This window comes from Phaseolus vulgaris, chromosome 9, assembly GCF_000499845.2.
Source record: "Phaseolus vulgaris cultivar G19833 chromosome 9, P. vulgaris v2.0, whole genome shotgun sequence".
Taxonomy (NCBI): Eukaryota; Viridiplantae; Streptophyta; class Magnoliopsida; order Fabales; family Fabaceae; genus Phaseolus; species Phaseolus vulgaris.
Window position 1 is genome coordinate 1,224,313 of NC_023751.2, and position 26,501 is coordinate 1,250,813.

The following is a 26,501-nucleotide window of genomic DNA, read 5'->3' on the forward strand; positions in this document are numbered from 1 at the left end:
TTTCATAGCCATGATTTTATATACAAGTAAAACAACAATTTATGGCACACATCTACTCTCACCCGCTGCATTGATAGCATTCAAATGCACTCTATGGTCAAAGGATTCCTGAGCCAAAGTCAGGAATCTCATGCAATGCTTAAACAATGCAACAGTGCATGATAATGGCAGTGCTTTGGCTTTGTCATTGCATGGAAGACAGACTCGTGAAGAATAAATGAAGAAAAACAATGGTAAATTCGAAAGTTCACATGTGTGACGTGACTTTCCCTTCACTACTTTCTCCTTTCTCTTCATCTTTCAGATGAAACCCTAACCCCTCCACTTTCTCTCCATCACCTCCCTCACATGCATGCAACCTTGGAACCAAACGAGGGTGACACTCACACATCCGTCATCGACAACAGTGCCACCCCCAGAAGCAAACACGGTGTAAATGGATCTTAATGAATAAGATGAATGAATTAGTAAGTAATATGTATTTTTTTTTATATCAATATAACTATTTTGTATACATATGAAGTATATCTGCATTAGCTGAAAAAGAAAACATTATCTAAATTTTTAGACGATAAAATTGTTTATTTTCATAAATTTTGTTTGATAAAAATTATCAATATAATGAATTTACTTTTTTTTTATAATAAGAATCAAACCCAAATCTTTTATGTTTATTATTCGAACACCGGTCACTAAAGGGATCTTAATGAATAAGATGAATGTATTAGTAAGTAATATGTATTTTTTATATTAATATAATTATTTTGTATAAATATGAAATTATACCTATATAGTATTACAAAATCTTGAAAAAGTAAATAAAAAAGAGTTGAACTGCAGTAGTGTATTAGTGTTAGGTGGTAGAAGAACATAGGGTTTGAGAAAACCGTTAGACTATTTTGGTTCAACATTTTTATTATTTGGCATATACTTTTTTTATTTATGCACATCCTAGAAGTAACGGGAGTTTGAAAATCGCAGGGAATAATGAGGGTTTGAAAATCGCAGGGAATAATGAGGGTTTGAAAATCACCGAGAATAATGGAAATTTGAAAACTGCTAGGAATAAAGGGGGTTTTGAAAATGGTCGGAAATAACAGGGGTTTCCAAATCGCTGGGAGTAACAGGGGTTTTAAAGAACTTTCGGCAAATAATTATTTTTCAGGAGTTTGTTAAAACTGCTGGTAATTCATCAGGGGGAAAGCAAACCGCGGGTAACATACTTAACGGTGATTAAAATCGTTGAAAACGTAAAATATAACCCCCGTTAAAAATAATTTTTTTGTAATACCTGAATAGGTTGTAAACACAAAATTCTTAAAACAACCTTCAAAAGCACTTCATCCTTCTTAGTCTTCTCTTTCGGTGACACCTTCTCCATTCTCTTGCTATCCAGACTCAACTTAACCTGAAAAATAAAGGAAAGAAAATTGAAAAACAAAGATTAAGAAGAAGAAGATGAGGAGAAAGAGAATGGTTGCTACATGATGATGGTGAAAATAAAAGGTGAAACGGAAAGGGAAAGAAGAGAATGGGGTTGTTGGATTTTAAAAGAACAAAAAATAATGTTCCAATTAAAAGGAAATGAGCACCTAGAATTAACATTAGAAAACATTGCTTTGAAGAAGGAACTCATTAGGTTAAAAAGAAGGAGAAACTAAGAAAGGAGAAAGGAAAAAAATTAAAATATTTTACTATGGACTCATTAAAACCTTTACTAAGTGGTGTGTGTCTTTCCAAAGTTTGAAAAATCTTTATTAAATGTGTCTTAAGGTTATAAGAACCTCTATTAACAAACCTCTATTAAAATTATAAATTTTTAGTGCATTATTGCATTGAAAGTGAGGAAGGAGTATATGTTATCTGAATAACCCTTTTTCCTAAAAAAAAAATTAATCTGTGAATGGACCATCCATCTTAGCATTTTCTAATATTTTTTCAGACTATTAATTGTAAGAAAATGAAAAATATATATTCATCTTAAAAATGTACATTTTTGTATACATAAAGGTTCTTGTCCTGAGTCTCTACCGGTAGGTAGAACTCAGATCTGTTAGCCTCTATTTGTATCCGGGTGATTACTGTTCATCCGGATTGAAAAGGAAGGAAACATCACGTTTGCATTTGGGTGTTTGTGGGTATTAGAGGGAGAGGAAAAGCGAAGAAAGTGAAAAATGGTTATGTGCTAGGTTGAGAAGATTTGGTAAGAAAGTATTTGGTTTTACCATATTACCCATCACCTACTACCCTATGTGCCATAGCAGCCTGTGCCATGCAGTTGCAGATGTTCCCTCCACATGAGATTCTCACGCATGAGATTCCATCTGCATAAACACAGATTCGTACAATGTTCGTTGGGTTACTTCAAGTGTGTGGGTGATGAATAAATATGAGAGGGATGATAAATATGGAAGAGGAGAGGAGGTGAGTTATTTGTTTTGAGTTGAGGGAGTACCTTAGAAGTGGTCAGAGGTGCACAGTCATCGGAGGTGCGCGGTCGTCGGAGGTACGTGGTGGTAGGAGGTGTGCGATCGTCGGAGGTGCACGGTGGTAGGAGGTGTGCGATCGTCGGAGGTTCGCAAGCATTGGAGGTGCGCGATTGTCGGAGGTTCAAAAGCGTTGGAGGTGCGCGGTTGTCGGAGGTTCACAAGCGTTTGAGGTGTGCGGTTGTCGGAGTTGCAAGGTGTGGGTGAGGTTCCGTTTGTGGAGGTGTTCCGTAGGTGGCGTTGTTGGTGGTCGTAGGATGGTGAACAGTTTCGCTGGTGGTGGTGGGTGGTGGTTCTGCTGGTGGTGTTCGGTGGACGGTTGTGGTTCGCAGTGGTCGTTGGTGGTTCCGGCATCGTTGTTCTCTACGTTTTCTACAGGTAAATTTTATAAATAATGGATTTGGAATTTGGAGAATGAAATCTAAAGGAGAAAGAATTTGTAATGTGTTTACTTTTTTTTTATGTTAATAGATGTATGCTGCTGCCCTTTGATTTTCTAAGTTGTTTCCTTAAACACATTAATGAGCATATTAATGAGTATTAATGAAATTTTGAATGAATTTTACTTTTATCTCGTAGTTAAAAAAACTTATTAATATTTAAATTTTTTTAGTATTTGAAAATACATAAAGTTTATGTATAATATTTTTTTTTCTAAAAATAAAGTAAAATAACTATATAAATATTCTATAAAATAGTTATAAGTATACAAAATATTTAAATATTTATTTTTTTCTAAAATCAAGTAAAAAACTTTATAAATATTAGTTTGAAGAGGGTTTAAAATAATTATAAGTATACAAAATATTTAAATATTTTAAAATACTACTTTATAGATAGTTTACATATAATATTTAATTTTTTCCAAAATCAACTAAAAGAACTTTATAAATATTATTTTGAATTTATAAAATAATTACATGTATATAGAATATTTAAATATTTTAAACTATTACTTTATAGATAGTCTACATATAATATTTTTTTTCTAAAATCAAGTAAAAGATTTTTATAAATATTATTCTGAATTTATAAAATAATTATAAGGATACAGAATATTTAAATATTTTAAAATACTACTTTATAGATAATATACATATAATATTTTATTTTTTCTAAAATCAAGTAAAAGAATTTTATAAACATTATTTTGAATTTATAAAATAATTATAACTATACAAAATATTTAAATATTTTAAAATACTACTATAGTCTACATATAATATTTATTTTTTTCTAAAATTAAGAAAAAAAACTTTATAAATATTATTTTGAATTTGTAATACAACTATAACTATAGCACTTTACATTGTTTATATATAATATTTTATTTTATTTTAAAAAATTAAAAAAAAAATTTAGTACTATTATTTTTTTAAAATGTGGTTCTTTATACCTAATAGTTAAACTTATATGATTGTCAAAGATCTGTGACCATGGATACGATAAGCATTGGTCTATGTATTTCGAAAAATGTCGAGATGTCTAGCACGAATGACGTGAATCCTGATGTAGTTGGTGTTGATTTCACACTAATTTCACAAATATAAGAGCAAATCAATTTGTGGACACATGTAGCAACAATGACAATCCTTTGCATGATTGTATATGGATTGAATCGGTTGCGTGTGTTAACCGAGACAAATAATGTTATATTGGAGTTTATTCTACAAAAAGAGCGTCGTCGGCAAGAATTGATATCGTACTTGGTCCTTATTGAAAGATGTCGTGACATTATTTGCATGAGTCCAGAAACATTTATTAATTTATGTCAACGAATAAGAGGAACGGGGATGGTTAAAGATGCATTCTGATCTACAGTTAAAGAACAAGTGGCTAAATTTTTACACATCATTAGTTATAACATCAAGAATCGAGGTGTTTCGTTCTTCTTTCATCGATTTGGGGAAACAGTGTCTCGTCACTTTCATAATGTTTTGAAGACAATATTGATGTTGCATGGAGAGTTCTTAATTCAACCAATTGGGACTGAGGTTGAACCTCATATCTTAAACAACAATCAATTTTTTTCCATACTTTAAGGTATAAATATGAGAAACAATAGTTAAATATTTAATTCATGTTGTATGCAATGCAAGTTATTTATAAATGTGAAGTTGTTGTGTATTAGGATTGCTTGGGTGCTAGACGGCACTCACATCCGTGTTAAAGTCCCCCGAGCTGATGCCCAATGCAAAATGTATTTGCTGCTTGTGATTTTGACATGAAATTCACATATGTTCTTGCCGGGTGGGAAGGAACGATCTCTGATTCTAGGATATTGAAGGATGCGTTTGTACGAGAGGATCCATTGGTCATTCCGGAAGGTTGGTTGAATGTGTTTTCAAGTGCAATAAATATTCATTTGGTCACATGGCTTATAAGTAATAATTGTTAATGAATGGTTGTAGGCAAATACTACCTTGGAGATGCGGGTTTTATGCCAAAGCCCAAGTTATAACTCCGTATCGCAGAGTTTGATACCATCTAAAAGAGTATTCCTGAAGAGGTCCACAAAATTCCCATGAGTTGTTTAATCATCGTCATTCCTCACTAAGAAATGTTATCGAAAGAACATTTGGTGTCCTAAAAAAGTGATTTCCAATTATCGCTAGCGGAAGAGAGCCTCATTACTCTATGGACACTATTGTTGGGTTTATTAGTGTCTAAGTTCAAGAGGGGAGGGGTGAATTGAGCTTATAAATTTTTTGCAAATACAAACAATTTTCAGTATATCAGAGACAAATGAACAGATTGTTTTTCAAGGAAACAGATTGATTCTTCAGAACAGTCTTAGCACAATTTGAATTTTTTCAGATTAAAATTGCAATCAACAGAGAGGTGTCACAGAATCAGATTGATTAGATTTTATGAGTTTGAAGAATACAGCTATGCCAAGAAATCAACCATGTTCATCCAACACAAGGTTTTAAAGAGAATGAATCTTTCTCAGATTTTAATGAATAGACTATTTGTTCACAGACCAATTAAGAACATCATATACAAATACCTTGTTCGTGATTAGAGAACTTTAACAGATCAGGAAGAACAATTTTTATTAAACCCAGAATTAACATATTCAATTTCAAAAGAACAGATTTAGCTCTTGACAGAATTAAGCAAAACCAGAAACGAGTGCAGGGATGAGAGGAAAAGACAAGCAAGTTTTTATACTGGTTCACTCATACAGAGCTACATCCAGTTTCACCTTACTCCAAGGTGGAATCCACTAAAAACAGTATCAATCACTTACAAACACAACAGTTCTTGAACACTACAAGAACAATACAACCAATGCTGAAAAACCCTATTTCAGCACACCTTGCACTCCAAGAAACCCTATCAAGGAGTGACTAACACTTACACCTTTACAAACCAGAATAAAGGAAAGATAACACCTGAAAAGAAGATGCAAGAACTCAAAACCAGTAGTTCAATTTGCTGCAGAACTGCACCAGCACCTTCACCAAGATCAAGGTTTTCCTAGAACAAGCACACTTAAAAAATCCCTTCGGAAAACCTTGCAAAAAACTTTTTAATCCTTCTTCTCACATAGAAAGTGTTTGATCTCTGTCAAAAACGTAATTGCTCAGCATCCTTTCATGTGAGAGAGGCTTTTCTTTTTATAGAAAACAGTTTCTAACTTCTTTTCAAAAAACAGTTGAAAAGCTGTTATGAAAATAACAGATTCAGTTTTAAACTAAACAGATTTATTTTATGAAAACTGCCAACTCAGCTAACTGAAGTAACTGTCTGAGTTGTGCCTTTGGTGCCCTAACTAACTTTCGAAAATCCTTTCAGCAAACCAAAGAATAAACCTGTTCTTTTACAGAAAAACAGATTTATTTTTGTGCAGTATCCTGATTTTTGGAGAAAACTCTAAAAAGCTTTTGGAAAAACTTTTAACCACTTCATGTGCTTATTTTAGGCTTGGTTAGGCATCTAGGATAGATCATGTAGCAAAAGGCAACCTTACACATACAAAAGCCTACATACAAGATCATCTAAACCTATTACAAACTTCAAAACAAACTAGCTATTTTCTACATCAAACACACACTAAAGCTAGGTAGAGAAGAGGCTTCATCCATCTTCAACAACTATGACCGATATTGTTTTAGCATGTTGTATTCTTCATAAAAAATTTTCACGGGGTGGATAATGATGACTCTTTGTTGGAAGAAGTTGATCGTGAGTTGATGCAAGGAGATATAGATGCATCACACTCGCAAGTGAGGATGACTACAGGCTCGGGTCACAAATTAGGGATACTATAACGAATGAAATGTGGACATGTTATTGTAATAATTAACTTTATGTAACATCCGTGAACTTATATTTATATTGTTGTAAGAACAATTTCATGGTTTAATGTTGACATTCCACCTTTATTAATATTTACGTATGAAACTATTTATGTTATTGTAAAAGTTTAAACTTTTTTATTAGGTTTTATCATGGACCACGGGAAGGGTGTCCGTGAACACAAAAAATGGACTACCGACATGGATTTCCGATTGCTGAATGCCATGATCGATGAGGCATCTATGGGTAACCACATTGATGGTAGTTGGACGACGCAGGGTTACACAAACATTGTTAAATCCTTACATCAGAGTGGATTGGTAGGGATTATAAAAAATAATGTGAAGAACAGTCCGAAAAGCCTTAAGGACAGATGGCGTGAGAACCATGATCTATTTAGTGGATTGAGTGGTTTCGCTTGGAATCCAAGCACGAAAATTTTCGAGGCCGAGGATGAAGTGTGGGATATGTTGATAAAGGTAACGTATTCAATCTGATTTCACTTATCGCATACCCAGTAATTATGAATATGAGTGTATTTCTTTTCATTAATGAACAGGCAAAGCCCTCGGCCACAAAGTGGCGTGTTAATCCCATCAGGCACTACAAGTTGATGGAAGACTTATGTGAGCTTGATCGTGCTACTGACCACGGTGGGAGAACAACACTGCAATCATCAAGTCAAACTCAGTCTCATCATTTTAATGTAGATTTTAATGATCATAATATGGAGGACATCCCAAAGGAGCCAGAATTGGATGGACTCAATGTGAAACTCCTCGCGTAGCTGATCCTAATGTTGATTCATACAGCCCTGACCCTAATCTGACACCCCCATTGGTGCCACCTCAGCCATCCCAGCCATCAAGTGGTACTTCTTCTTCTAGAGGCTCAAAAAGAAAAGCCCCCATGGTGGACGTCATTGATTTGCAACTGGAAAGGCTTAACACAAGGTTTGAAGGATTAACTGATATCCTTGGGAGGGGTAGTGATAAGATATATAGGTTATGTCATATTGTTGAGCGACAAGCCATTTCATCTGAGGTTGTCACTTTGTCATCACAGCGAGTGGCTAATGGTACGGAAGAAAATATGCAATATAATAGATGCCATGTTGTTGCAAAAGAAGAACGAAACTCCATATTTCGTGAACACACGCGCACACTCTGTCGTACATCGACTTTCCAGTACTCTGAATCTGATATCTGAGAAATGTTAGAGGAGATGAACATAGAGGATGAAGATTTGTTTGATAATTGTTACGACTTCTCGTGTGGTCATCCTAATGCGGTAAAACAACTCTTTGACCTGCCTCTCAAGCGAAGAATGGGAAAGTTGATGAAGATATTGACTACAAATCCCTAAACTGCGTAAAAATTTGGTTGTATTTTATTATGCATGTGTTTTTCTTTTCGAATCTGTAATCTTATTTATGACACGAATCCCTAAACAAATTAAGGACTTCCATGACTCTTTTGAATAATACATATTTCAATGTATCATTCATATGCTTTTATGAAACATTATTATTATTATTATTATTATTATTCACAAAATTTATCAATGAATTTTGCTTTAATAAACTAAAATACTGCATTAATACACATTAATATTTATTTCATAAAAATAAAAATTTCTTTATCGAATTATAACTCCAATACATTATCAGAAATAATTTGTTCCAATACCGAAAATAATCTTTTAATTGCATACAACTATAATTGAAAAATAAATAATTCACAATTACAACTTTGTTCTAAATAAAGTTTATGAATCATAAATATGATCCAAATTTTTTATATAATTTATATTTTTCCAAAATTAGCTCGAACACGATATCAAAAATAATGTTTCAATTGCCCAAAAAATAATTTTAATTAAAAACAATTATAATTCACAAATAATCAATCCAATTAAATTTTTTTATCAATTTTTAAATCTAAGGATAAATGTGTAAAATTACATTTTTATCAATTAAAAAAATACAATTACACACATCAGATCACTCACAAACTTTTATAATTTTTTTCTACACTTTCACTTTATTTACCTTAATCTAAATATCCTAACTTTTTTTACGCTTTCTCCTCAAATTATCTTAAATTCACTTCCTCGTTTCCATTCCATAATCAAATCCAAGGTCTTGCTAATGGATTTAGCATGTAAAAATTAGAAGTGCTTCAAGGAAAGAAAAGGAAATATATATAAATATTTTGAGAGTATGAAAAGAAGAAACAGTGACATTTATCATGACTGGTGAGGAGACAACCTCCTCACTGCTACTGGGCTACTGGCATGGCTGTGCTAGCATGATTGCTGTTCCTGGTTCTATGCCCCTTAAAAAAATGACATTATAATGATTAATAATTTGGAGTTATATTCTTAATAGTTATACAACAAAATTTTACTATACTAACATTTTTCTCTCTTTTGTTTTCTCTCATAACTCATTTCATTGTCATAATATATATATCGTTATGTTATATAAAGTGTTGGAGTTTCTTGCTGATAAAAAAAAAAAGAAAAAGTGTTGAAGTGAGTGATGCTGGAATGTCATAAATTTTTTAGCTGTCGTTTTTCGGCTCTCTTTCTATAGCTCTTACGTTACTTCTCATGATGGATTAACTAATCATAGTTTTATAATTATGACATGATTTTACATCATTGAATTTAGTGATGATGCTTATAAGCGAACACCTATGTTCACTGAGTATTCTCTTATGCGCACTCTAGATTATAGTTAGCCTGAACCATCACCAACCAAGATTCCTTCAAAATGGCGCCTGGTGTCGAGAACGAGGTTTCACTAGTTTAGCAAACTTGCATGGAAGGTTAAAGTTCTGTAATTGGAATTTCTGGAAATTTTTTCTCGCATTCCCATTGTTTCTTCTTTTATAGCTTTGGTTTGGTGTGGTTTTCATTCAACCGTTCCAGTTCTAGTTTAATATATATATCTCTTAAACAAGCGAAAAGCTAACTCATGTCTGTAAAAATAAGGATGTTCACAAATAGCATAAGTTGCACGAACTCATACAACTTGGAACTTTCTTAGTTTAACTTATACCGGAAAGCTTTATGCACTGATAATTAGCCATTAATGGAGGAAAAAAAACCCAAGCTTTGAAATTGTTTACGTGCTGGTGTCTGTGTTGATAAAAATGAATTTATTACTATAAAATCTGTATATCCATACTCACTATTATTTGAATAACATACATGAAAAACTGATGACGTACAATGAATGGTGGATCAGACGTCCGAGAATGTGTTACAGATCCATGTTGTCGGTGTCTGAGGTTGTAGTCACGGAACGTAACAAATCTAGTAGAAGATCTAGCTTGACATAGGCAGGAATACATACAATAGAAGCAGTCATTTAATTAATTATATGTTATGCAAATACATAAGGTAGGAGACAAGGAGTCTGTGTATGTAGAGCAGTAAATATATATGAATATATATATAACAGACACATTTTAAACATGCTGGGGCAGAGGCCAAGAATCTATTCCGATATGAGCAGCATCTATCACCTGCTGCAACCCTACCCTATTAAAGGCAGTTGAGGTGGACATGTCCCTAACTTCAGCATTTGGACCTCCTGAGAATGCCATCAGCCCAGCATCCACCTCAACATCAGGGAAAGGGTTTGGGAAATTGCTCGGATTTTGGTTCACCCGCAAGTTATTGGCGTCACCTAGTAAATGGTACTGATAGAATGCTGTAGCCTCCTCCGTTTTGACTACTTTTGGAGCTGTTTTTTCCTTGGCCTTGAAGATGCAGTTTTGTTGTGAGTTGTGCAGGGGCTTAAAGAACAGGTCAGAAAATGAAGGATGGTTTCTGGCGTTGGTGAGTTGTGGTGATGCATGCAATGGGAAAAGATAAGGGTGAGAGTGAGAGAGGTGGTTTTGGTCTTGGTGGTGGTGAATGAGAACCGGGCTTTGTTGGGATTGACATTCTAGTTCCAATGTAAAGCAAGTTGGGCTTGCAAGTAAAGGAGGTAAAGAATTTTTTGTTGGAGACGAAGAAGCATCTGAATGTCCTTGGACTTGGACCAGTGGAGTCCTCTTTTCCCCGGATTTATGAAATATCCTGCATATCACCCACTCCTCCTGTGAAAAACAAACATTGGAACTATTATCAACATGCAATGTAAGTTTTGATTAACAACTAATGGGGATTCACAATTTCACAGGTTGGTAATGATAAAAATCAATTCAATCGATCACATCAAAAGAACCACCCAGAAGGTTAGTAATAAATAAATTATGAAGGAAAGTGAAAAGGGTCATGTTTGGTTGGTGAAAAGGAAAAGACATGGTGCCATACTGTGCACATAGGTGGGTCAACTCAGAAGAAGACAAAAAGTTTAGGAGGGAGTAGGAATAGGAGCAGAGAGAGGGAGGGAGATAACTTGATTCGCACGTCGCACGTGCTGTAGATTCTGCATTGTATAATATTGTTTACACCACCATTCTTCAGACAAAATTGAAATTTTAAATATCTATTAATGAGAATTTATTATACAAAGAAAGGAGTGTGAAGAAAAATACAATAATAATTCAGAATCCTGTCTAATTTTGATGGTTGTGTTCCGTACCTTAGAAATGTGATGAGGGTGAGGGTGGGGAAGGGAAAAGTCACCGTCCAAACGGTACTCATGCATGACCCATTTGGTCTTTTCACCACGAGGGGCCCTTCCTTTGTAGAAAACAAGGGTCTTCTTCATCCCAAGTAGGGTTCCACTTGATGCACTGAACACTTCCTTGTCCTTCCCAGTGGCTTTCCAGTACCCAGCTCCGGTGGCCCTGTTTGTTCTAAGTCCAGTTGGATATTTTCTGTCTCTCAAGCTGAACAGATACCACTCTCTCTCCCCCATCTTTGCCACATCTGCTTCCACACCCAACATTTCTGACATCAATATTCAATGCATGTACACCAGGGCATGGAAGCAAAACATGTATAACTAATTTATAGAAACCTATAAAACATCATCTCATATTTGACTTGAATCTGTAAATTAATGTACATGAACCAAGTTGGTTAATAGGGTTCATATGAATCTTTCTCCCAGGTAGCTGATTTGTCTGGCACATTAAAAAGTTCACATTTCTATCAGGGCATATATAGGTGATGAAATAGGTTTATTTTCTTTTGCCTCTACTTAGTATATGTTGGATGGAAAACTCTTGGGACCAATTAAAGTTGCTTAAATTTTGTTCAAACTTTGTTGGAGTTATATAGCTAGCTGTCCACTCTCGATGTTCAGCACACAAAAATTAGGAACAGGAAAAACAAGAAGATCCAAAGGAGGGAAGTTGATGACGCCATTGAAAATTTGAGGTGACATGCTAGTGGATAGCCCACAATATATGTCTTAGTTTTCACGAATTAACCTAAATATGAGGCCGAAAACAGCAGGAACTGTAACTAATAATAAGATAAATTTCTAAAACTCTATTACTTCATCTGACTCTGAACAAACATAAAATATTATCTACTGTCAACATTTTTTCTCTTATAATTTGTTTGATGAAACTCAAGGTGCACACCATTCTTGTGAGGGTTTGGGCAGAAGAATACAAATACATCTATATATATATTGATGTTACCTGGAAGTTCCCACGGCTCACATCTATTGAGATCAACCTCAGCAAACTTGACACTAGTGAAGCTCCCATTGAAGACTTTTGAAGCCAAGTAAAAGGTTATAAGTTCTTCATCAGTGGGGTGAAACCTGAAACCCGGTGGCAGACCTTGCTCGTTTCTCTTTTCATGATCACTAAGTTCACACAGTAGGTCTTCCATTGCCAGCATGTCCTCCTAAAATATCCACTCAAACCTCTTCTTTTTTATGCAAAGAAAAGTGAAAGACTGAACCGATAGCTAGCTTTAAGAACAGGAAAATATTGATGAGGTAAAGGGATTGGAGTGAGATATATAATGAATGTTATAAAGGGAGTTCTGAAAACGAGGGGAGGAGTAGATCGAAACCAACAGCTAAACAGGTATACGTATGAACCTAAACGTGGACATACAGTACAGAATCAAATTTTTCGAAAGAGTAAATTAGTTTAAAACCAGAGAGGATCACTATAAACTATAGCATTTAGTGACTGTGTTTCTAACCAAAACTTATAATGAATAAAAATACAAGCAAAACTAAGGCACTGTGTTGCATAAATAGTGTAGCTCATTCCAAATATGTAGTTATTACTATTATATATAGTCAAATTTGTCGTACAATATTAAATTTATAAAAAAAATAGCTCCCTATCTTTCCTCGATAAAAAAAGGAGATTAAAAGATAACTCTATATTCTATTTAAAATTGCGTTAATGGTATAAAATAGGTCTAAACTTGGATACTCGTTCTTATAATTGCAGTGGTCCACTTAAGATAAGGTTGTTTAACTCCATTTATTGGAGGTAAGCTAAACACCAATTTCATAAAGTCGTTATTCTTTAAAGTTGATTTTGAAGTTTCTAAACAACTTTTTAAATGGGAAAGTTTTCATCACATAAAAAACTGTAATACAGACTATTTTTTTTTTCTGTAAAAAAACTTCTGCTAAATTGCATTAAACTCAAGGCCAGTAGAACAGTTTAATTAATTTCTTTGATCTGTTCCAATATATGGGAAAAGGGGTTGAATTGCAGCGTCAGAGTTTGAACTCCGAAAGAAGGGATAAGATATAAAACCATGTGGCCTCAGAGCAGCGATTATCTCATCACATCACATCACCTATAATTGTCTTGATCTTATTACGACTTGTTATATTTTTTTTCTCTTTTCACTACTTTGCATGCATAGGCCAGAAAGTGTAAGATTTATAAATCATTCTAATGGACGCAGTGGATCAAATTTGGTGTGAAAAGACTTGTAATTTTTGAATAACTAATTTGAAGTGGAAAGGTTGAAGACTGGTTTACATAAAATTAAACTTTCAGTTGGTTAAATTTATGGTGGGAAACATAGAAGATGAAACAATTTAATATGATTAGTGGTATAGTAAATGATTGTGGTTGGCACCAAATAGGAAATAGGTAGTCCCTGAAGGCTTGCATGACGTAGGTAGGTTGGTAGTGAGGAGTAAACTTTAACAGTAAAAATAGAATGCATCAGTGTGGTGTAGCTTAGCAGAGAGAGGTTCAGATTAATTGAAACAAAATTGATAATGCACGTGTATGATGAGTATTATAACACAAAATTAAGTGAGATAATAAGATAGAAGAAGCATAGCATGAACAATTTGAATGGTGCAGGGAGGGCCTGAGAGCAGGTGCAGGTGCAGGTGCAGGTTCAGGTGCAGATTCATGTGCATGTGCGTAGAGCTTAGATCTTAGTGAGTTGGCCAAGTAAAAGATAACAGCAGAACAAGAATCCAATACGCCATAGGCTACAGTATATGTAGGTTACATAAGCCTATTGCCTTAGCCCCTGGACCCTCTGTCTTCTGAATTTTCATTATATCTTACCTTCTTTTTCTTCTCTTTCTTTCTCCTATTCTATTATTTTTCCATCTTCTAATGCATTCTGCACATATCCCCACCCTCTTCTCCTCTGTCTACCTTCTTCCTCACTCCACCACTCATCACCTGCCATACACTAATATTTATGCTTCTTAACTTTTCAACCTTACCATTTTTCACTTTTCTTACAATCTAGGGTTTCATCACATCAATTTTAGATATAAACTGTTTTTAATGTTCTCTTATCCTAAATATATTTCTATTTCTATTGTATATCACAACACTTTCTTTTTCGACGGTTCAGATTTTAAAACATGATATTTAAAATAACATTTAATTTCTAGATTTTTTCTCACATTTCTTTAGAGTGTGTTAGAAAAAAACAAAATTTAGTAATAAATGTTGAGAATTTATTTTAAAACCTTTTAAATGAATATAAAAATTTGAACGTGAGAAAGTAATTTGGTAGGGCTATATAGAATAATAGGTAACCGTTAGGACTTAAGATATGCAACAAGTTAGCGTATAAACTACACATGTACGTACAGTGTACGTACTTTATGTTATGGGCCGTGTTTCATGATTCATTGACAGGAACCATACATAATAAAAGAGCAATAATAAGAAGGACACATTGAAGAGACATAAAAAACAGAAGGTTAAGTATTGACCATTATCTACCAACAAATGAACCCTAAATTTGGACATTGAAGAAAAAGGTTAAATTTCTCCTATATTATAAATTAGATATAAAGTATTAACAATACATTCTCTTCTTTTTTAAAACTACTGTTTTATTACTTTCAAAATCATTGAACCTTTTTTGTTAAATAATCTCACATCAAAATTTAAATAATTGATAGTAACTATCTTAAGAATATTTTTCATTGATGATAGTGAAAACAAAAGCGCATGTGTATTACTTGTTTAAAATATGAGTTCATCTTTTATGGTATAAGACAATTTTTTGATCAACAAAGAAAATATATTGTATATATAATATTCGAATTACTTCAATTTATATACATTTATCCAACAAAAACATAAATTAACAGGATAAACACATATACAAATAAGAAAATAGTAGGCTCCCAAACCTCTTTGAAAAGTTGATTCTTAAAGCATCTACTTGTTTACAGTAGTAACCATCACCAACATACTAACCAAATGTTGTCTGCTCTAAAAATGTTAATTATGTAAAATTCATTACAAGAAAATCATGAAATAAGAAACTAAATTTTAGACACCAAAATAAATAGTTGTAATAGTAACTAGATTAGAGACCATTTTAGAAACTAAAAAAAAAATCTAAATTATTTTCTATTATTATTAGATAGTTTCTAAATTTGTATCTAATTATAGCTACTAAGGTTTTAACTACCAATTATTTAGATTCTAAATTTGGTAGCAAAAACCTTGATTGTTAATTAAATACCAATTTAGAAACTCATTTAACAATAATAGAAATTAATTTAGAAACCAAAAATTTATCTAGTCCCTAAAATGATCTCTAATTTAGTTACTATAGCAACTAATTATTTTTTATCTCTAAAATTGATTTTTATTTCATGATTTTCTTGTAGTGATTCATGAACATCATGACGATACTACTTACACTCCAAGAAAATCATGAAATATAAATCAATTTTATAAACAAAAAAAATAATTAGTTGTTATAGTGATTAAATTAGAAACCACTTTAGAGATTAAACAAAATTTGGTTTCTAAATTAGATTCTATTATTGTTAAATAGTTTTTAATTTGGTATCTAATTAGCAACCAAGGTTTTTGCTACCAAATTTAGAATATAAATAATTGGTAGTTAAAACCTTGGTAACTAATTAGATATCAATTTAGAAACTAATTTAGAAAGCAAAATTTCTTTTAGTTTCTAAAATATCTCTAGTTTAGTCACTATAACAACTAATTATATTTGATTTCTAAAATTAGTTCTTATTTCATGATTTTCTTATAGTATTAGTAATCTCACATCGTTAACTCACTTAATCATCTTTCAATGACAAAAATAATAAATTTATCAGCAAATAAGGGTTTGTCTTTTAAACTTATTTGGATTTCCATAAATAATATCAATGACTTTAAGTCCATTAAAATAAGATTATTAAGATATAATATATGTCAACTTATTTTTAAAGATAGAATTTCCTAAAAATTCTTCTATATATACTAAGTTTGATGTGACATATACTAGAAAAAAGCACCAAATTTAGATAAAAAAAGACTAAACCTTGTTTTTTCTAAGACATCTTAGTATACTATGTCAATCTGTTTATATAAATAATGGTATATAATTCATGTATACATAATAACATAAAAATATGTAATTACTTATACATGGTTTTAGACTAATAAACCTATATATATATATATATATATATATATATATAGAAATATAGAAATATAAATGTGTTAATTAATATTTTATACTTTTAAAATAAAATAGAGTTATACTTTAAGTAATTTTTTTGTAAGCATGAAACCTTTAAATAGACTTAGTACCAATTAATACACAATTGCTTTATCTTCATTATTTTTAATCTCGGTACTAGAACCTCAAGCTTACGCTCTGGTACCATAAATTCAACCTAAAAATGCTCTTTCCATTTTATCCTGTCAAGTTAAACAGAGTAAATTGGTGATTATGAATATTATGTACATTAATTGTTTTACAAACCAGTTAGAATATTAGAATAACATGCTCATATATATATATCAACAACATAAATTTAAATTTAAATATCCTTAATATGTCTTCAAATATGAGATAACCTTAATTACATTCAAAAGATGTCTCAAATGTAACCACGTGTATTTTCCCCCATTCTATTTAACTTGTAATTATTATTAAATAATATACAACCACTTCATCTATCTTCATTATTTTCTATCTTGCTTCGTAACTGGGTAAATTTATAATTTCACACAAAGGTTCATTTAAAGTATTACTTTAATATCATGGCAACTTTTGTATATATATAAAGAATAAAGTTTCTTTGATAACAAAATAGTAAAAATAATTTTTGAAATAAAATATTATATTATAATATAAAATAATAATTTATTTAAGTGTAAATGAATGTAACCGTGTATTAAAGAACACTTATTTTAGTTACTAATTTCAACGAAACGTGTATATATATATATATATATATATATATATATATATATATATATATATATAATATGCTGATCTTGCTCTTTTGTATAATTATGTCAAACACTATCTCTAAGGTGAATTTGTAAGCAAGTTATTGATCTCAGTCGCACACATAAAGAGATAGAACGCAAAACTCCTAATTATTATGTGAAGAAGAATAAAAATAAATCATGTTTAAATAGTTAATATTAAAAATATATGTGAACGTTCTCCTAAACCCTATCTTAGTATTATGCTTTGATGTAAAGGCACCTACAAAAATATACTTGAAGACTACTACTACTCACTCTGCCCTGCTACAACACTCAACAGACTTTACTTCAAAGTATCATCTAAAACTGCACAACCTATATATACTCCTCTCTTCTCCCATTCTTCTTCATCCCTTCCCTCTTATTCTACTCACTCTTCAACAACTATAGCCATGGCTTTCTCCTCCTCCTCCAAGCTACTTCTTCTTGTTGCTTCCTTCTGCCTATTTGCCTCTTTGGCTTTTGCCCGCGATTTCTCCATTGTGGGCTATTCATCCGAGGACTTGAAGTCCATGGATAAGCTCATTGAGCTCTTTGAATCGTGGATGTCAAGACACGGCAAGCTCTACGAGAGCATTGAGGAGAAGCTGCTTAGGTTTGAGATTTTCAGGGATAACCTAAAGCACATAGATGAGAGGAACAAGGAGAGCAGCAACTACTGGCTAGGGTTGAATGAGTTTGCTGATTTGAGCCACCAAGAGTTTAAGAACAAGTATCTCGGGCTTAAGGTTGACTACTCTAGAAGGAGAGAATCCCCAGAAGAGTTCACTTACAAGGATGTTGAATTGCCAAAGTCAGTGGACTGGAGAAAGAAGGGTGCGGTAACTCAAGTCAAGAACCAAGGTTCATGTGGTAAGTATATTTGTAGGAGGTCTTCACTTGTTAGATAAAATAGTGTGTGTAAATGTTGTAACAACAATCGAGTCTCACCATGACCTAGTTTTTGGATTGAATTAATTCAAATTCAAACTTCATGGTCCTATTAATTGTTGATTGTTGTTTCAGGAAGCTGCTGGGCATTTTCCACTGTTGTAGCAGTTGAGGGAATAAACCAGATTGTGACTGGAAATCTGACATCATTGTCTGAACAAGAGTTGATTGACTGTGACAGAACCTACAACAATGGTTGCAATGGGGGTCTCATGGACTATGCATTCTCCTTTATAGCAGAAAACGGTGGACTCCACAAGGAGGAAGACTATCCTTACATTATGGAGGAAGGTAGCTGCGAGATGACAAAGGTAATTCAAGATGATAAACTTGGCTATAAGATGATGATAAACTTGGCTATTAACCTATTTTTGGTTGTTCATGGGCAGGAAGAAACTGAAGTTGTTACTATTAGCGGGTACCATGACGTGCCACAAAACAATGAACAGAGCCTATTGAAAGCACTTGCAAACCAACCCCTCAGTGTGGCCATAGACGCTTCAGGCAGAGATTTCCAGTTCTATAGCGGGGTATGTATATGTTTCAGTAAAAACTACTACAAACAGGTGGTTCATTTATAAGAGAAACTAGTTTGAATTCAACTAATACAAATTTTGAAATGAACGTAGGGTGTTTTCGATGGACATTGCGGAAGTGACCTAGATCACGGTGTAGCAGCTGTTGGATACGGAACTGCTAAGGGTGTGGATTATATCATTGTGAAGAATTCATGGGGTTCTAAGTGGGGAGAAAAAGGATACATAAGAATGAGGAGGAACATTGGAAAGGCTGAAGGAATCTGTGGAATCTACAAGATGGCTTCTTATCCAACTAAGAAGAAACAAGATTCATAATAACCTTCCCTCTATGCTTACTCCATTACTGTCTCTCATTTTCTTCACTTTCATCTACTGTCTGTTCCACCTTTTCCTTTAAAACAATGTAATCATAATAAAAATTTCATTAACTCTTCTCGTTATTCCTTCAGCCTTCAGGGATTCTTCCTTTTTCGTCATTCTACATTACAAAAAAGTTTCATGCAACCCAAAATTTTAACAGTCAGATCATAAAAAGGTTATCTATTGCTCTATCCATACCAGGATAATGGTATCAGTAGACAAAACCCGTTGTTTCAACATATATAATTTTAAAAAAACATGGACTTTTTATTATATCTGTTTAAGATTTTGTAAAAATTAAAACCTGAGAAAATCATATTTTCAATTATTTTGAACAATTACTTTGAATCACTTCTGAAAGAAGATACTGATAATTGATATTCAAATTACAGAATAACAAAAGTATGAGTGAAAAAAATCCATTCCTTCAACATTTCACTACAAAATCATGAAATAGAAACCAATTTTTAGATACTAAAATAATTAGTTGCAATAATAACTAAATTAAAGACCATTTTAGAAACTAAAAAAAAAAAAATTTCTAAATTAGTTTATATTATTGTTAAATAGATTCTAAATTAGTATCTAATTAGCAATCAAGATTTTAACTATCAATTATTTAGTTTCTAAATTTGGTCTCAAAAACCTTGGTTGCTAATTAGATACCAATTTAGAAACTATTTAACAATAATAGAAACTAATTTACAAACCAACTTTTTTTAGTTTCTAAAATGGTCTCTAATTTAGTTACTATTGCAACTAATTATTTTAGTATCTAAAAATTGGTTTTTATTTCATGATTTTCTTATAGTGTTTATTTATAGATGGTTTAGTTTTTAACAAAAAATGACTTTTAAATTTTTTACTATTTGTTTAAAATTTGGTAAAACATCAAAACCTGAATAAAACTATTTTTCTAAGTATTTTGAACAATTACTTTTTAATAACTTCTACAAGATAACGATAACGATTTTAAAAAAATTAAATAACTGTTATAAAAAACTTTGTTTATATATATATGTATATACATATATGTATATATATATATACATATATATATATACATATATGTATACATATATATATATATTCTGTACCGGCATGGGCGAGGCCGACCCGTGGCCTCCCTGCCCGAGACCAGGTCAACCTGACCGAAACTAAAAGAAAGCCGGCCGAGACCTGAGAGACTTGGCCGAGATGACGGGGCTGACTGCCTACCTGGCCGAGACCTTAAAAGGCCTAGCCAAGACGGCCAAGACCATGAGAAGTTGGCCGAGGGCCGACACACATCAGGTTAACTTGGCCGACGGCCGACCCCTGCCACCGTTAACGCTCAAACCAAGATTAGTAAAGCTAATCCATCATTAAGAATTAGGTAACGCAACCCTAAGTGGTATCCACCTCGATAAACGGGCCCAACAAGGTAGACCCATTAGAATAATATAAATAGCACACATCCCAAGGAGTAAGGTATATCATTTATTACTGTTCACCTACCTCAGAGCTGACCACCCGCTTTACTGACTTGAGCGTCGGAGTGCCTTCGCAGGTACCCCACCATCCGGTGTTCACCCAAGACCGAGTGCCGAAGGAGAAGCAGGAAGACGAGAAGAATCCCAGCTCATCACCCAGTCACCTAACCGACCGAAGGAAGGAGAAGAGGACTTCAATAGTTCTCTAGGTTCCATCTCCCTAGTAGGAACATATTCTAAATAAATAAATAATGTCTTTATGCAACTTTAAAATTACATGTTCAAAATGCTTAAAAATGAGTCGTAATTTTCATAAATTTATGCAGGAATATGGTTAAGAATCTAATTAATTTAGTAGAATAGGAAATATAATAAAGAACTCCTGTTACTCTATTTTGACCAACAAACCCCCACTTATTTAATGTAATTAATCATCATAAAACTGCGAAAAATCTGAGAAGATAGAGTGAAAAACTAAATAGATTAGCTCCAAATAACTAGGCTATTAAGGGTCTATGAAATTACAAATAGTAGATTTCTATTTCATATTTTTTTCATTACTCGTAGAATCTTTCACAGTGATATTTATTTTTATCTTCATTCATGTAACATCCTTAATTTTACCCACATATAATGTAATAAAAGTAAAACAAGCAATATCTAATTACAAATAACATATACTACTTTCTCATATGTGTATCTCAAAAGAAATATCCCTCTTCATAGGGATTTAATATATATACATAAAAAAGTTTTAACAACAAAACAAAACATTCCAATAAAACTATCTCATTCTCCAGCTGTTCACTAAGGAGCTCTATCACCTGAAATCTCATCTGCTCCCATGTAAAACACGATCATCACAGATAAAGAAACAAACACAAACAAATAACAGGGTAAGCTATCTATATAAAAAGTTTTGATATAATTTAAATTTCAAATTAATAAGCATAATTCATCAATTCTCATATGATTTCTCAAACCATCAAGTGTCTATTACATTCATAAAATTCATCTTTCATATGTCAGACTTTTACTGACTCACAACACATAGACACTTGACTCTACTTCCGGAAGACTTGTGTATTGAAATTAACATCCAGAGACCTGCACCTGTCATACTACTGCTGTGAAACCCACACAGCCATGCACATAATTATCTCAATATCTCATCATCTTCATATGACAGGGTAAATCCATTTGTGCTCTGATCAGTTCTTTCAAACCTCAGAATCAGCCAATGGACCTCCTTCGACTCTCACCAACTGAATAACTTCATCTATTTGATTCCATTATATCAGTAGAGTCAGGATCGTCTCATTCACAGGACACTCACAAATCAATACACCCTAATAACAATCTCAACATGGTATTTCCTTTCCTGAAAATACTACGTCTTGATCACACTTTAACCTCATTACATACATCATTTAACATATCAATGCACCACTCAATCACTTCATATATATAAACTTTCTAAACAATCCAAATATATCTCAAACTTTACTTAAAACACATAATTAATTCCAAATATATGCTCTTTAAATCAATCATCATCTGAAATCACACAACACTTTCAATTCTCAATCACAAACAGTTTTCAACAAATTATTCCCATAACAGATTCAAAATCAACCATTCCAGTCAATATATTACTTTACTCTTCAAGAGAGACAATCATGCAAGCAAAAACAATTAGAATTGGTGACCACGTCACCTCCACATCCAGAATCTTCTAACCTAGGGTTTTATTGAAAATAATAAGACTAGCTTCCCTTACCTGAACTTTAGTTGATGCTCACCAAGAGCTCCAAACCTACCCAAAAGCTTAAAGGTAATTAACCTGCACCACAGAGTCCTAATCAAAATCTAACTATATAACTAGGACCTTGAGTTAACAGAGATTAACCCTAAAGCTAAAAGAGTCACATGTAAAACTCATGTAGACAACCTATCAAGTTCAAAATTTGACTCAAAGAAAAGGGCCAAAAATGAACTTACTCTATTTAGGATTTTGATCGGGCAATCTTGTAGAGTTCATTGGCAGGAGTTCAATGGCAGACTCCGATCGTCAAACTGATAGCTGAGGATGTCAGAATCATAGAGAGAAGGAGAGGAAAGGAAAAGGGTACGAAAATAAACTTACTCTATCAGAGATTTTGATCGGGCAGTCTTGTAGTCTTTGCTGCCAGGAGTGTAATGGCGTACTCTGATCGTCGAACAGATGAACGAGGAGGTCAGAATCTTAGAGAGAAGGGAGAGAAATGAAAAGGGAAACTTTTAGAGAGATGGTGGTTATTTTAAAATGAAACCTGAATAACTGAATTTTCTATTTATATGTCATTTTCATTTTAATAATAAAATATTCAGGTATCATTTAAAATATACCACTTCTACTCTAAGGTTATTTTCTAGATCCTTACATTCTCCCTAACAACAAAAATTTTCGTCCCCGAAAATTGACTTACCAGAAAAGAGATATGGATAGGTTTCTCTAATGGTTTCTTCTAATTCCCAAGTTGAATCACCAGATTTATCATCCCACACCACCTTCACCATACTGATGGTCTTGCCTCTGAGCTGTTTACTCTGATGGTCTTCAATCCTGACTGGTTTTGCTTCAAAAGACAAGTTATCCTTGATTTGCACATTATCCACTTCCAACACATGACTAGGGTCTGGGATGTACTTCCTTAGCTGTGATACGTGAAAGACATTATGCAGGTTTGCTAATTGAGGAGGTAGAGCAATCTCATAAGCCACTGGACCTATCTTCTTTAGGATCTGATATGGTCCAACAAACTTAGGAGATAATTTCCTTGATTTGATAGCTCGTCCTACACCTTTGGTTGGTGTCACTCTCATGAACACATGATCTCCAGCTGCAAACTCCAAAGGCTTTCTCCTCTTATCTGCATATGATTTCTGCCTACTTTGAGAAGCTTTCATTTTGTCTTGTATCTGTTTCACCTTCTCAGTGGTCTGTTGAATTAACTCTGGCCCAACCAAAACTGTTTCACCATCCTTATACCAACATAAAGGAGTTCTGCATTTCCTCCCATACAAAGCTGCATATGGTGCCATCCCAATACTGGCATGATAACTATTATTATAAGTAAACTCCACCAGAGGCAACATCTCATCCCAACTTCCCAGATGATCCAAGATACATGTCCTCAACAGATCTTCTAAGGATTGGATCGTCCTCTCAGACTGCCCATCTGTTTGAGGATGATATGCAGAGCTCATTCTCAATCTAGTTCCCAAAGAATCTTGTAAACTCTGCCAAAACCGTGAAGTAAATCTAGGATCTCTATCTGAAACAATACTAGAAGGCACCCCATGCAATCTTACAATCTCTTTGATGTACAATTGTGCCAACTTAGTCATAGATATTCTCAAATTAACTGGAAGAAAATGAGCGCTCTTCGTCAGTCGATCAACTATTACCCAGACTGCATCATGACCCCTTACTGATCTTGGTAAATGAGTAACGAAATCCATAGCAATGCTATCCCATTTCCACTCAGGAACATCTAACTGTTGTAACAAACCACCAGGTCTCTGATGTTCTACCTTTGCCTTCTGACATGTTAAACATGTAGCAACATATAGAGCTATTTCTTTCTTCATGCCTGACCACCAAAATGACTCCTTCAAATCTTGGTACATCTTATTCATACCGGGATGTAGACTAAGATAACTCTTGTGACCCTCTTCTAGGATCATTCTCTTCAGTTCTTCATTTGCAGGTATGCAAATTCTGCCATTAAATCTTAAGATCTCATCTTCTCCCATCACAAAGTCTTTAGCCTGATCTGTACCTAGTAAATCCATAGTACGCTTCAGAGTAGGATCCTCTAACTGCTTTTCCTTTATCATTCCAAGAAAATCATTAGTTATAGTTAACTTACTACAACTAATATGATCAACATGAAATTTCACTCCTAAATTTAGATCTCTGAATTGCTCAATCAACTTTTGTTCTTCAATCATCATGGTTGACACCTGTACTGACTTTCTACTCAAAGCATCTGCAACTACATTAGCCTTCCCTGGATGATACATCAGTTGGAAATCATAATCCTTCAAAAACTCCATCCATCTTCTTTGTCTCATATTCAACTCTTTTTGATCAAACAAGTATTTCAAACTTTTATGGTCACTGAACACCTGAAATTGAGCTCCATATAAATAATGCCTCCAAATCTTCAAAGCAAACACCACAGCTGCCAACTCTAAGTCATGAGTTGGATAGTTTCTCTCATGAACTTTGAGTTGCCTTGAAGCATATGCAACTGGTCTTTTCTCTTGCATCAAGACACAACCCAAACCCTGATGTGAAGCATCACAGTAAACTTCAAAAGGTTTTCCTGTATCAGGAATCACTAACACCGGAGCACTAGTTAACCTTTTCCTCAGCTCTATGAAACTCTCCTCACATCTGTCAGTCCAAGCAAAAGGTTGATCTTTGCGGGTTAATTGAGTCAAAGGAGCTACTACCCTGGAAAAATCTTCAATGAACCTCCGATAGTAGCCAGCTAAACCCACAAAACTCCTTATCTCAGTCACTGTCTTTGGACGTTCCCATTGAAGCACTGCCTCCACTTTGGCTGGATCCACTGAGATCCCCTGAGTTGATATTACATGCCCTAAGAAGTTGACTTCTTTCAGCCAAAACTCACACTTAGAGAATTTAGCATATAATTGCTTCTCCCTCAAAATCTCCAACACTGTCTTCAGATGCTCTTCATGTTCTCCCTTAGTCCTTGAATAAATAAGTATGTCGTCTATAAAAACTATAACAAACTTATCCAAGAACGGACGAAAAATTCTATTCATGTAATCCATGAACAAAGCTGGAGCATTTGTTACTCCAAACGGCATTTCCACATACTCATAGTGTCCATAACGAGACCTAAAGGCTGTCTTCTGAACATCTTCAGCCTTTACCAAAATCTGGTGGTATCCAGATCTCAGATCAATCTTTGAGAACACTGAGGCTCCATGTAACTGATCCATCAAATCATCAATTCTGGGCAGAGGATACTTGTTCTTGATGGTCAACTTATTCAACTGTCTGTAATCTACACACAAACGAGACCCTCCATTTTTTTTTTTAACTAGAAGCACAGGAGCTCCCCATGGAGATACACTTGGTCTGATGAATTGTTTCTCTAATAAATCTTCAACTTGCTTCTTTAGTTCAATCAACTTAGCTGGAGCCATTCTGTAAGGTGCCATTGACACTGGCCCAGCTTCAGGTACCAAATCAATAGAGAATTCTACTTCTCTCTTAGGAGGTAATCCAGGTATTTCTTCTGGAAATACATCCATGAAATCCTTCACCACATGTATACTACTCATTTCTTCTTCATTCTTAACTTCCATCTGAGTTAAGATTACAAAACACTTTGATCCTTCTTTCAATTCTGACCACACCTGCTGAGCAGACATCACATATGACTTCTTGGAATCTGAAAATACTATTTTCTGTTGACCACAATCTATGAGAATGTGATTGGCAGATAGCCAATCCATCCCTAAGATAACATCTAAGTCCTGAAGAGGTAGACAGATCAAATTTATTTTGAACCTGCGTCCCTCTACTATTACTGGACATTCAGAACAAACTGTAGAGGTCAAAACTTTTCCTGATGTTGGTGTAGAGACCAACAATTCAAACGACAACTCTTTTACTAGAAGACCCAACTCCGCTACACATAA

The 26,501-nt window shown here is 33.6% G+C and overlaps 2 protein-coding genes across 2 annotated transcripts; one reads left to right on the forward strand and one right to left on the reverse strand.

The window, feature by feature from the left end:
• Positions 1-9,998: 9,998 nt before the first annotated feature.
• LOC137821297 (protein CUP-SHAPED COTYLEDON 3) lies at positions 9,999-12,912 on the reverse strand. Its single transcript, XM_068625815.1, has 3 exons — positions 12,404-12,912; positions 11,392-11,681; positions 9,999-10,903 (listed from the first exon to the last, which is right to left on the reverse strand). The coding sequence occupies exons 1-3, from the start codon at positions 12,606-12,608 to the stop codon at positions 10,268-10,270; spliced, it is 1,131 nt and encodes a 376-aa protein (XP_068481916.1). The 5' UTR covers positions 12,609-12,912; the 3' UTR covers positions 9,999-10,267.
• A 4,911-nt stretch (positions 12,913-17,823) lies between these two features.
• LOC137821872 (cysteine protease XCP2) lies at positions 17,824-19,382 on the forward strand. Its single transcript, XM_068626664.1, has 4 exons — positions 17,824-18,325; positions 18,479-18,714; positions 18,793-18,933; positions 19,033-19,382. The coding sequence occupies exons 1-4, from the start codon at positions 17,866-17,868 to the stop codon at positions 19,255-19,257; spliced, it is 1,062 nt and encodes a 353-aa protein (XP_068482765.1). The 5' UTR covers positions 17,824-17,865; the 3' UTR covers positions 19,258-19,382.
• Positions 19,383-26,501: the final 7,119 nt, after the last annotated feature.

Excerpts from the sequence above, each read along its gene's own strand:
- LOC137821297 (XM_068625815.1), bottom strand. The coding sequence starts at position 12,608 with ATGCTGGCAATGGAAGACCTACTGTGTGAACTTAGTGATCATGAAAAG. Across the intron at positions 11,682-12,403 it reads TGAGCCGTGGGAACTTCCAG|ATGTGGCAAAGATGGGGGAG; the intron begins GTAACATCAATA and ends GTGTGGAAGCAG. Across the intron at positions 10,904-11,391 it reads ACCCTCATCACATTTCTAAG|GAGGAGTGGGTGATATGCAG; the intron begins GTACGGAACACA and ends TGTTTTTCACAG.
- LOC137821872 (XM_068626664.1), top strand. The coding sequence starts at position 17,866 with ATGGCTTTCTCCTCCTCCTCCAAGCTACTTCTTCTTGTTGCTTCCTTC. Across the intron at positions 18,715-18,792 it reads GTAGCTGCGAGATGACAAAG|GAAGAAACTGAAGTTGTTAC; the intron begins GTAATTCAAGAT and ends GTTCATGGGCAG. Across the intron at positions 18,934-19,032 it reads ATTTCCAGTTCTATAGCGGG|GGTGTTTTCGATGGACATTG; the intron begins GTATGTATATGT and ends AAATGAACGTAG.